Raw genomic sequence first — 12,857 nt, forward strand, 5'->3', positions numbered from 1 at the left:
CTGACCTACATGAAGAGACACAGACGTGAATGATCTTGGCTTTGTCATGTCACTTCTTGAAGCAGGGAGCTGCACTTTTGCATTCTCAATATTTCCACGGCTATAAATGGCATGGTAGGGGCCTGAACCAAGCAACACCAATGCTTTGCATCAAACATGCCAGGGTAGTTCTTACCATGCGTGTAGAAATCCTGTAGAAGCAAAGAGTTTGCAGAGTTATTGATTCCATGAGGTAAAGGGTTAAAAGCTGACCACTGAGTGTGGACTCTGCATCAGACAATGGAGAGGACATAGCTGAAATATCCAGCAGACTTGTTTCTAATTGAAATATAAACAAAGCTGCTTTCTTGGGAAGTGCCTTTCAGATATACTTGTTTATAGCCTGGGAAGAGTTGTGCTGAGTTTGTATTCTTTCTGCACATGACATGCCTGGCTGCCAGTGGCCTTCCACTCTTCGTTTAGTATTTTACACCTGTGAAAATGGGGGTGAAAAGAAATGTTGCATCTGTGAGCATTACAGCGGTCCTTCTCTCATGCAGTGTAGTGTGCTCTAAAGGTAATAGCAAAAGTCCAACGCCTGAAACAGAGAAGAAACAAGTCTTGGTCCATTTTTTCAAGGAAGTGCTGTGGAAGGAGTGAAATTTGGTGTTTTTATCCTTTAGATTAACTCTTACGCGCGCATGTAGTTGAGATGGCATTAGAGTGGGAGAAGATTTTCAGCTATTTCAGGAGTGCCACGCCCCTTCCTGCCCCCAGGCTCTCGGTAACTGTATTCCGGAGGCTCCCCTATGTAGTCTGGTATCAGAGGAACAGACATAGAGGCACTGAAAACAAGCAAGCATATGGAGTTAAGCTTGTGATCATAATTCATATGCCTGCATTAAGCTCTCCTATACTGTAATGGAGTCATCTCAACCTGCAGTATAATTGGGAAGCATCTGCATGTTCATGTGCAGAGATGAGGTGTCAGTTGCACTTTTAATACTTTGTCTTACAGGTGCTGATCTCTGGACATTTGTCTGCTTTTAGCCTAGTTAAACTTGGATGTTTGAGGAGACTCCAGTAGTCTTCAGATATACAGCATCAATTTGACCAACCTACATTAAACTAATTTGCTTTTTATATTTTTCTTGAAATCGTCGCTCAAAGCTTGACATCAGTTTTTATAATACTTGGATAAACAGTCAATATTTGTGTATTATATATGTGTTTAAACAAGCACCACTCATATTAGTAGAAATATGGCCTAAATCATGGGTTTATGCAGCCAGCTTTTCTGACTCTGTTTGCACCAGTACAAGGATGAATGTAATTTAGGTGATCTAGTAGATAAGACAGAGATTTAGATTTCTCTAGCTTTTTCACACCAAACATATTTCTGCAGTATTTCCTTGAAGTTCACTTTTATGGCTGTTGTGAATATAGTTAATTAATGCGTACGGTAAAAGACAGTGTTGCACTTTTCTGTTTCCCTCATCCAGTTAAATGTTTACTCTGTACAGTATGTGTGCTATGTGAGGAATTAAAATGGTTTATAGTCAGGACACTGATTTGCAGATTTTCTTATCTCAGGCATTTCTTTTAAGTACCTTGCACGCTCCTGTCAGGTTCTGCCCTGAATTGAAGGGAAAACAAGATTTGTTTAGACTTGTTTCAGTGGCCTTCCTCCTTTTTACATTAGAAAGATTTCTGTGTAAAAAGGTGCATTAGTATGATCTTAGCTCTTTGTAGGTATGGAATTGTTTAATAACTTTCTTGTGGCTTGTTTTTTTTTTGATTGGTTGGGTTTTTGTTGTATTTTGTTGTTGTTGTTTGCAGGGGTTTTTTTGTTTGTTTGCGGTTTTGTTTGTTTTTTATTTTCTCTTCCCCCCCCCTCCCCCAGTCTTTCAAAGTGCATCAACTCTAGAGACAGTAATTAGATATTGTTTCATCTGTGATTGTCTTATTGGATTCCAGTTGAGTAATGTGTGTTGAGGTCAATGGGACTGTTCAGGCGCAAGAAGCTATTCAGATGCTCAGGCATTTGTAGTAACAGTGCATGGCCTTTTGTGTTGTAGAAAGTAGTGCTGTTGAACCTGGGTTTATGTGAATAGGTGTTGACTTTTTTTTACTAATCCAGAATAATAAAATATAATCCTCATTGGAGCTTGACTGGTTATTTAAATGTACCTGTAAAGAATAGGATGAAACTGGTGCCGTATAAAGCTCTTCAGTAATAGCATTCTTATTATTTTTCATCCAAATACATCTATTTAACTATATCGTTTAGTATTTATGTCCAGTATCATTAAGTTGAATGTAGTTCAGATTTCAGTCAGTTTAGAAACCAGTTACTCTGGTGCTGTTTGCAAGCTATTAGAAAATTATTTACAGTTTACAGTTGCTTTACATTAGTGTCTCTGTGGTGTGGACAAACTCACACGTGAAAACTGCAGCTGCACAGGTGTCATGGTTTGACCCCAGCCAGCAGCTAAGCACCACTCACTCCCCCAGCCGTAGGACTGGGGAGAGAACTGGAAGGGTAAAAACCAGAAAACTCATGTGTTGATATAAAGACAGTTTAATAGGGAAAGCAAAAGCTGCACGCACAAGCAAAGCAAAACAAAGAACTAATTCAGTGCTTCCCCTGGGCAGGCCCAGGAGAAGTTGGCCATTCAGCCATCCCTAGGAAAGCAGGGCCCCATCATGTGTAACTTGGGAGGACAAATGCCAATGCTCCAAATGTGCCCCCTTCCTCCTTCTTCCCCCTACTTTATATGCTGACCATGATGTTGTATGGTCTGGAATATCTCTTTGGTCAGTTTGGGTCACTTGCCCCAACCGTGTCTCGTCCTAACCACCCATGTACCTCAAACTTCCTTACCAGCATGGCAGTATAAAAAGCACAAAAGGCCTTGGGTCTGCGTAAGCCCTGCCCAGCAGTAACAGAAGCATCTCTATATTATCAACCCTGTGTTTAGCACAAATCCAAAACATAGCCCCATACTTACCACTGTGAAGAAAGTTAACGCTATCCCAGCCAAAATGAGCACAACAGGTAACTAAACCTTGTGCTGCTCTGTGCAGCTAAACTGCCTTTCAACCTCAGTTCTGTCCTTTTCTCCTCATGTGAGCAGAAGAGTGAGAAGACTGGCTCATGCGCATTCATTCCTTTCCATCAGGTTTTTACAGTCAGTGATAATATACCCCTGAGCCTTCTCTTCTCAAGTCTGAACGGTCACAGCTCTCTCAGCCCCTGCTTCTATAAAAGATGTTCCAGTCCCAGTGACGGTTCAGGCATCTTTGAGACCGTGCACTGGACTTGCTCAAGCAAGTCCCTATCTCTCTAGTACGGAGGAGCACATAAATGGGCACAGAGCTTCATATATGGCCTCATTAATGCTAAGCAGAGAGGAAGGATCACCTCCCTAGACCTGCTGGCAACACTTTGTGAGGCAGTCCAGAGTACTGTTGATCACCTTTGCCATGGGGTTGTATTGCTGACTCATGATCAGCTTACTGTCCCTGAGGACCCCCAGGTCCTTCTCCATAGTGCTGTCTCCAGCCAGCTGGCCCCCAAGATGTGCTGGTGCCTGGGATTTCGCCTTGTTGAACTTAAGATTTCTCTTGACCCATTTCTCCCACTTCTAAATGGCAGCTCAACCATCTGGTTTGTCAAGTCACTCCTTACAGTTTTCTGTTGTCTGCAAACTTGCTGATGAAACTTTATCCCATCGTCCAGGTTGTTAATGAAGGTGTTGAAGTGTATTGGTCCTGGTGTTAGCCCCTGGGGTATCATGCTAGTGACTTGCCTTCTAGTGGACTTGGTGCAGCTGATTGTAAGCCTCTAGGCCTAGACATTCAGCCAGTTTTTAGTAGATCTCACTGTCCACTCGCCTAACCCTTGCTTTCTCAGAGTGTTTATGAGGATGTTATGGAAGACCATGATAAAAGCCTTATTGAAGTCAAGATAAAGAACATCCGCTGCTCTTCCCTTAACCGCTAAGCCAGTCAGTTTATTGAAGAAGGTTATCTCGGTGGATAAGCATGTTTTCATCTTCATAAATCCACCCTGACAACTCTCAATCATCTTCTGTTCTTCCATATGTTTGGCATTTGTTTCCAGGGTTAGTTGCTCCATCACCTTTGCAGAGACTGAGGTTAGGCTAGCCACGCCTGCAGTTCCCTGGATCATGCTTTATACCTTTCTTGAAGGTATGAGTGATGCTTGCTCTCTTCCAGTCTTTAGGAATCTCTCCCAATCGTTGAGACCTTTTAAAGATTATTGAGAGTGGCCTGGAAGTGGTATCAGCCAGTTCCCTCAGCTCTTGTGTGTACAGCCTGTCAGACTACAATAGACTTAAATATTTCCAGTTTGTTTTAGTGCTCCTTTGCTTAGTCCTCCTCCACTGAAGGTACATTTTGATCCAGATTTTTCCTGTGGTCTCAAGGACTTGAGGTTCCCAAAGGCCTGTCTTACTGGTAAAGACTGATATGAAGAAGGTTGTGAGTACCTCATTGTGTTCTGTTCCATCATGCACCAGATCCCCTGCCTCATTCAGCAAGTGGGCTGAATGGGCAGGCTGAATTAATACCCGAATGTTGTGAGATTCTCCAAACCATGCTGCTGCTCACTCGTTCCATCTCCCCCTTCCCTCTGCAGGGGGCTGGAGAGGAGAATTAGAGTCAGAAAAGGTGAAGATCATAGGTTTAGATAAGAAAAATTTACTGGAAACAGCCATGAGATAAGAAAATGAACAGTAACAGCAACAATATTAATAACAAAAATATACAAAAGAGAGAACGAGTCACGTGCAAAAATGCTTACTGGGGAGCTTTACCTGACCCAGCTGCAGCCATGCCACCCTGACCACTCCCTTTGGCTTGGAACTGGTGCCATCCCACTGCTCCTTCCACCATGCTTACTTGACTGGAAGGAACCCCTTCTCCCTGGAAGAGACTCCCTTCCCCCCACCCCTAGCAATGACCTGAGGTGGTATAGAATAACCTCCAGGTCCTATCCATGCCCCCTTCTGGCTACTGCAAAAATTAACCCTGTCCTGGGCCAGAACCAGGATACTCAATTTTCTGTTGCTCTGCGTTTAAGTGCAGATAGTGTATATAGTCACACAGGATGCTTGACTAGATGTACCTGATTAACACTATGGACTGTGGAATGCAAAACATCTTGGAACAGGTGGGTCCGTTCTCATCTGGGGAATGTATACTGGAGAACTGATCAAACAGTTTGTGTTGCAATTCTGTAATCTTTATTCCATATGCCACTTGACCTACTGGATGTTTTCAGTGATCAACATAATTTTGTGAAATAACTTGTTAGTGCTCAAACAAACAAAAACTCTTCAAATGCGTGTTGTTTTTAAATTTGCTTTTGCTTTGTTTTCTTTGCCACAGAATCTCAAAGTTACACAGAAGCCATTAACCACTGTGTGGTGATGTCTGACAGCACTGTGGGCACTAATCCTTTGCTGAGGGCCAACATGCAGATGGATCTCCCGTTTCAGCCCTGTTTTGCATCTTCTTGTGCTGTTTCAAGTAACAGTCCTATCCCAGGGGCAGAAAGGTAGGAAAGGATTCCCCTACTTTTTTGTTTAGTTCTTATAACTATAGTTCCCAGCCAAGACATTATGATTGCATCTTCATTGCAGGGCGTTTGTCTAGGGACTTTGAGTTTGGTTGTGACATTTAATGTAGATGTTGTCCACCAGCTGGACAGATATTATTTATACCACAGATATTATTTATTATGTCAGGGACACAATTAGCTTTGAAGATACAAAGGAAGACAAAAATAAATAGGATTTTATAGCTCAGTTATGTTACATGCTAGCACAAGCTCATATATGTTTTTTTATGTGCTTAATCAACATCTCTAATGGTTTACTGAAAACTGTTTCATAAAATTTCACATTGGAATATAAGAGAAAGGGAGCACTCTTCTTGCTGCAATCCGTGCGTTTTTAGTCAGTAAAATGTCAGTGGGTTTGTTTTGGTAGTGTATAGCTGACTCCCTTTCTACTGCTCAGCAGGTTTAGAAATTCTGTTATTTTATAATTGTATTGTGGTAAACTTGTAGGACTCTGGACCAGAGCTTAAATAGTATAAATTTACCAAGTAGTGCTTGTCCAAAGGAGTTTACAGAATAAGCTGAGAAATGCCAAAAAGCAGCAAACAAACAAAGAGTCCTTGGCTACTGTTTGAAGGTTCAGAGCACCATAACAATAATCATAAGTCATTAGTTATGCCCTATATTTACTTAATAGGCAAGGTGGTATAACCTGATGAGGTTACCTTCTCTATCACTATGCGATAACATTCCTTTATGGCTAATTATCCTGTTCTTGTTCTTGGCTATTTGATTACTTTTTCTCAGTAAGTATTTGGTTGGTGTGTCAGATTCTCAGTGAGTACTTCAAGTATGTTGTTACCTATTTATCTTTTATTTATCTTCCAATATAATTGGTTCAATTTTCTACCAGTACTGAGACTGTGAAAGAATGTTTTGGTTTTGCGATTACGAATGTGAGTCATAACACTGAACAAAGTAAGTTGCTGTTTGCTGCAGAGGATGCAATGAAACAAATAAGTGGATACATATTAAAAGCTTGTCAGGCAATGCAGTTATTATCAAGTTTACATACCTGCTTCAGAGTTTATCAAGAAAATTTTGTTCCCTTCTTTCAAAGTATTTTTTCTGTCATTTTTCATTTCATCTAGCAGATAGCTACAGCTGTAGAGATTTTTCTTCTTGCAGTGATGTCCTCTTCCATTTGCTTCCCTTCCATTTCTTTATGGCCCTTCTACTTTGAACCGTTCAAATCTACTGGCATCCATGCCCACAGTTCCCTTTTAATTAAATATCCTTTCCTTTTTAATATATATCTTATGTCAACTCTTTCCCCCTTGCATTTCATGATGAGTTTGTTCCCTCTAGATTTTATATTAGTAATATTTTCCAGCTACAGTCTAAGGACATATATTTTTAGAAGCAGGGAGACAAACTTTTATCAGATGATTTCATCAGAAGCTTAGTTTCTCTTTTTTAGAAGGAATTTTTGTTTATTTTTCACTTGAATAGGTAGAATTGCTACCCAGTAGAAAACTCTAATGTTTACTGTTGAAATATTTCATTTTAATTCTATAAATCAAAATTATTCCATTGTCGAATAAATCAACAGCTGGACCTGCCTCTTTTTTTAAATATAAATTGTATTAAAAGCAACCTGGTGTGCGATGGACCTTGTGAACTCTGTTTTTATAATAGTTATTAATTTATTGTGTGATGGTGCACAGCTACCTCCTTAGCCCTTTTTTTTTTTTTTTTTTTTTTTTTTTGTGAGCAAAAGACACTCTGCATGTAGGAACTGATTTGAGCATGTCAGGTTCCTTCTGTAAACCTCTACCTTTGATGGCAGCTTTGGCATAAGAAATTCTTTTGTCCTACTGCTCTTTTCCAGGTAGAACTTTAGCTCACCAAGACCACTGTATGTGAAGCAATGCTGCAAACAGCTTCACTAAACTCATTCATATTAAAAGTAACCCTCTCAAACAGGGAGAAGGAGAAGTATCTTTAACTGTCATTGATTTGATGGACTGTTCTATGGTGCAAACTCAGAAACTATCCCATCAACATGGTTAGGTGGAGGGTGAGATAAGTAGAACACAGTAACCTACACTGAAGAAATGAGTGTCAGGGTGAGAATGGAATTCCCTTGATCCAGCATATTTTCAAAGAGCGCTCTGAGGTATTGTCCTGGGTGTTGTGTTTCATTGCTTTCAATGATTGCTGAAGTATGGGTTGTACAGTGACCTTTTAAAGGAATGACTTGGCTGTTGTTTTATTTTTATGTTCAATTTTTGGCTTTTTATTTTTTTGACAGCTCTCCTGCAACAGAACGTCTTTGGCTTGAAAGCAACCCTAAAGCTTCCCTATCACCTCAGTTTTCAATGGGAAACACCAGGCAGCCAGGAGGTTACCTTGTGCCCTCTGAATTTTCAAACGCTATGCAAGATGTCTCTCTCTTGTCTCATTTCCAAACTCCAGGACTGCAAGTGGTCACCCTGAGCAACCTGGAGAATTCACCAGCCGAACCACAGCAAGAACATGCTATCAGTAGCAGTGCCCATGCCTACCTGAGCTACAGTGGGGCTGTCAGGGGCAGTAGCTCTCCTGGAGAGGAGACACAAGCTACTTGCATAGCCAATGCTAGCACCTCTTCTAAAACCCTGAGCTCATCAGTGGCAGGTGCTGAGGGGAGTGGCTTTTTGACACAAAACTTTATTAGAGTGACCTCTAGACACAATAGCCAGAACAGTGCAGTTCAGCAGCACCATGGAGGGAACGTACGTGCTCAGCCGCCTCTTCCAGAGAAGAAGAGGTCCTCTGAAGGAGAACGTTTCTTTGCCTCCGTGTCACCTTCTTCAAGTGGCTTCTCTAGCCCTCACAGTGGAAGCACAATCAGCATTCCCTTCCCAAACGTCCTCCCAGATTTCTCAAAGATGTTAAGCCCTTCCCCAGTGCCAGGTAAGTTCTGCATCAGAGAAATGCAAAATACATTAGGTTTTATATGAGTTTATAAAAAGCATTTAGGAGATTTTAAAAGTGGAAGAGAGAAAGAAAAAAATAGAGGGAAAAAAAAGTGGTGGAATGAAAATGACGCAGAGGACTTGCATGTTTGCAGTAAGTAGTGCCAGTTCACTGTCTTTGGATGTATTATTCAGAAAACAAGGATGCAGAGTTCTTCCTGCACTTCCTAGATTATCAGCTAAGAGCAGCTTGCCTATTCAACTGCCAAACTACAAGTGAGTAATGTGGAATCCAATTTCCTTTAAAAAGGGCTGGCTTCTCTCTGCCCCTTTTAGACTTGTGCCACTACTAGTTAAAAATGTAGATGTGTGTTCACTGGACGCTGTTGAGAAGTGTGTATTTAATACAGTTTTATAAGAGTTTTTAATATTTTGTAGATTTTGCAAAATGAAGCTTCAGACATACTTTCAGAATCTTAGTGTAGTGTATCTTATGTATTTCCTGGTTCTAAAACAGCTCAGTGTCTCTAAATTGTCCTAATGATGAGATTTTTGAGTAATTAGGGTGATCGGACATTAGAAAGAAAAGTAAAAATGCTTTTATATTTAAAAGATATCTTGACATTTTCCCCTTTTATTTTACAGAAAACACAATTGATAAACATGTGACCGTAAAATTTGTTCAGGACACATCCAAGTTCTGGTATAAACCTGATATTTCACGAGAACAAGGTATATCAACTGATATATATTCTGATATATCCATTCACAGAAAAGCTAGTTGATGAAATCTTGTTTTTTTGATACATCCCTGATGTTTAAAAGAAATATAAAACCTAGAAGGGCCACAGACAACCTCACTTAATTTCTTTGGTTGAAAGGCTGAATTTGAGTGTGGAGGGTGACAGTCAAATAGTCCTTAAAAAATATCCAGTTAATCAGATTATCAGTTAATCAAATTATTAGCCTAACTGAATGAACTATGAAGTAATTCAGATCTACCTGTGGTAGCTGCTGCAAATATCCTTTACTGTGAAGCTCCAGATTTTGGAAAGGCAGATAAGCATGAAGCAATACCAAAGAACTGTCTGCTCTCAGAAACCTTTTGAGTATTTGTGCTGTTCTGGCATGACCTCAGAATAATTTGTTAGCTAGAAGTCATCACAAAAGCATCCTCATCTACGAGTCCTTCTGTAGCCTGAATTTCAATTGTCAGCTGCCGGTGACGTAAATAATTTCTCGAAGGTCATGAAATAACACTTCCACGGAACAACATCTTTATGATGTACAGTGCAGATACAGTGCATTTATATGTAGATGTATTATTGAATGAGCTGAAGAAAGCTTTTATTACCTATGTGAAAATGTATACTTACAAGCACCTTGAGTACTGCATCCAGCATACAGGAAGAACAGAGAAGCTGTCAGAGTGAGTACAGAGCAGGGCCACCAGGTTAATTAGTGGGATGGAGCACGTCTCCTTTGAGGAAAGGCTAAGAGAATTTGGCTTGTTCAGCCTGGAAAAGAGAAGGTTTCAGAGTGACCTAATTGCAGCCTTCCAGTACCTGAAAGGAGCCTGCAAGAAAGATGGAGAAGGACTTTTTACAAGAACATGTAATGACAGAACAAGGGAGAATGGTTTCAAACTGAAAGTAGGTTTAAATTAGATATTAGAAAAAAATTCTTTACTCTGAGAGTGGAGAGACAATGGAACAGGCTGCCCAAAGAAGTTGTGGATGCCCCATCCATGGAAGTGTTTAAGACCAGGTTGGATGGGGCTCTGATCTGATGAAAGATGTCCCTGTCCACAGCTGGAGTGTTGGAAGTGTGTGATCTTTAAGGTTCATTCCAACCCAGGCCATTCTGTGATTCTGTGATGCTATGAACTTCCATCTTGTCCCTGAAACAGTGCATAAAGAAGCATGCTGGGTGCTTTGCAAATGCAATTGGTCTGATGGTGCTTGTGTTCATACTGAATATTAAGCTATACTGAATTGTGATTGTGGCAGGATCTTAAGCTACAATTTTTAAAATGGACTTGTCAGAAAGGAAAAGCTACTACTTAGTTCTGCATTGAGAAAGATGTTCATACTAAAGCAAAACACTGTGAACTTCAGCTATTGGCAAACAATGAATTGCTATGTCTGTCTAGTTATTAGGTTCTCAGATGGTGAGAATGTTGTTGTGTAGTGCTAAATACACCCTCAGTGGAATAAAGATCATAGAAAACAGAACATTAATTCATTTTTGGATGATGGTTTAGTGGTCCTTTCACTCCAATCCCCTTTCTCTTATCTGTTCACCACTCATAATGAGAAATGAGTCTTTAAAAGTACAGAGAAATATTTCTGACTTGATGAGTGTCTAGGGAGAGAAGTAGATAATGAAGGAATTTTAAATCTAACTGCTTGAACAAATGAGACGAAAATTTTCCCAGTCTTTTAATATGCCTCTTTTTGAAGTAAAATTCCTTTTGAAAAGTGTTTTAAGATACTGTTGCTGAGGAGGAGGAGCATTTGTTGTTTTTTTCTGTGTTTAATAGAATGTTCATGTGATAGGGTATTTCTGTGTATTTAGAAGTATTATGTGAATACTGCTGAATTGCAAGGTTTTACGTATTCATTGTCATCCTCTCAATACATGGTGTTGTGAAAAAAGGTTTTTTCTTTTGCCATCTGACAGATGAATAGAACAGGGTGTACATATGTCTGCTTTACTTGCTTTAACAGAAGAAACAATTATGTCTGCATTTTCTCAGGGTTTTTTTTGTTACTTGCCCTTTTTTTATGGAAAAAATATATGTATTTATGATGTAATCATTGCTCAGGCCTTGGAAAATATGGCTTCGTGCCCCATATGCATAATATCCATGTTCTGTGTAAACAGACAATTATGGAGTCCAGGGTCAAATTTGGGCTTTTTCTAGGGTTTCTCTGAAGGCTTTCTGATCCTAAGAAATTCTTGAAACAAACACAAGTATTGCTAAAAAGTTGGGAGGGTGGGAAAGCAAAGGTTTTATTAAGATGAGTCTTTAGATTAACTTTTTGTCTGTTTTCAAAATAAGTTTAAAATTTTGGGCGACTAGATTTCAAAGTCTGCAGCAGACTCATGCAAAGCAACTGCAAGTGGTTCCTCCTGGGGAGGTCTTCATATCACACTTGCTGAAGAGATCCCAGAATATAGGTGTAAAATATTTCAATGCTTGGACAGTGAAAGAGCAAAATATTCAGTTACCTCCCTTCCTTTGCTTTAAAACTACTAAGGGAGTGAGACTGCTTTGGAGAGACAGAAACTTGGTGGTGGATGAAAACAAATCTGTTCTGCCCGTTGAAGCTGAATAGGAAGTGAAAAACAGTGCTGTTCTAGTTACTGTGGGAATTACAGAGAGCTGTGCCGTCTGTAACACTTTTAACAAACTGACAAAATCTAAACAGAAATCAACTTGCTCTTGCACTGGTTGTAGGAATCCTGGTGGGACCTTCTCAGTTTAAAAATCAGTAGGGATCTGTACTTCAGGCTTCTTTGAAAGAAGTATCTGTGAAATTTGGACAAGGTGTTTCCACTTGGGTCCCCCAAATATACTTGACTGTACTCTGTTCTACAGCAATTAGGACAGAGAAAAGCATCTTATTTCCTTTAATTTTGTATTAAATATAGATTTGCACTTCTGTACGTTTTGAGTCTGTACATTGTACTTGAACTGTTTTTCTCTCTTTCCTGGAACTCCTTGCAGCCATTGCTGTTCTCAAAGACAAGGAACCTGGGTCATTCATTGTTCGAGACAGTCATTCTTTCCGGGGAGCCTATGGGCTAGCAATGAAAGTTGCAACACCACCTCCTTCTGTGCTGCAGTTAAAGAAAGGTACTTAAGGGCTTTCATATATTATTAAACAAGCCATACATAGTAGGAAGTCCTTATTACTGGGTAATAATCTGTTGGAATCTTCCCCTCATCTCATAAGTGCAATTTGAATTGCAGGCTACATTTGGTACCTTGTTGAATGAGACTGAATAAGATGCCTGTTGTACTATACAGTTTCACCATGATGTGTAAATCTATTCATTGTGGCTGTGCATGTGTTGTACCTTCTCAACCTAATACAAAATTATTATCATCTCAGCAATTAATCCTCCCTGCATTTGATTCACAGACCACCATGTCAAGCTTTCGCTTGGCTGGAGGGTTGAATATTTTTGACCCTAAAGTTCTGTTTTCAGACAGTTCTACTTAAGATACAAATCTGAGGTGGTTCCCTAAGGAAAGGTGGTAATTGTTTAAAAGAAGTGGTGAAACCCATTCTTCTGGCTTCAGTGCCTCCATGTGCCTCATG

The 12,857-nt window shown here is 40.0% G+C and overlaps 1 protein-coding gene across 17 annotated transcripts in view; it reads left to right on the forward strand.

Annotated features, from left to right (window-relative positions):
* TNS3 (tensin 3) overlaps window positions 1–12,857 on the forward strand; it is a 201,379-nt gene that overhangs the window by 168,845 nt on the left and 19,677 nt on the right. For 16 of the 17 annotated variants that reach the window (XR_003916164.1, XR_003916163.1, XM_029963198.1 and 13 more), the window contains 4 exons: window positions 5,395–5,563; window positions 7,881–8,524; window positions 9,172–9,258; window positions 12,260–12,388. Coding sequence is in view for 15 of the 17 variants with exons in the window: in XM_029963198.1 (XP_029819058.1) it covers window positions 5,395–5,563; window positions 7,881–8,524; window positions 9,172–9,258; window positions 12,260–12,388 (1,029 nt within the window). In the remaining 2 variants the exon portion in view is untranslated. The remainder of the gene's footprint in view (window positions 1–5,394; window positions 5,564–7,880; window positions 8,525–9,171; window positions 9,259–12,259; window positions 12,389–12,857) is intronic. The other variant, XM_029963195.1, reaches the window with a different exon arrangement.

The sequence above is a fragment of the Manacus vitellinus genome, unplaced genomic scaffold (genome assembly GCF_001715985.3).
Source record: "Manacus vitellinus isolate BGI_N305 unplaced genomic scaffold, ASM171598v3 scaffold_55_pilon, whole genome shotgun sequence".
Taxonomy (NCBI): Eukaryota; Metazoa; Chordata; class Aves; order Passeriformes; family Pipridae; genus Manacus; species Manacus vitellinus.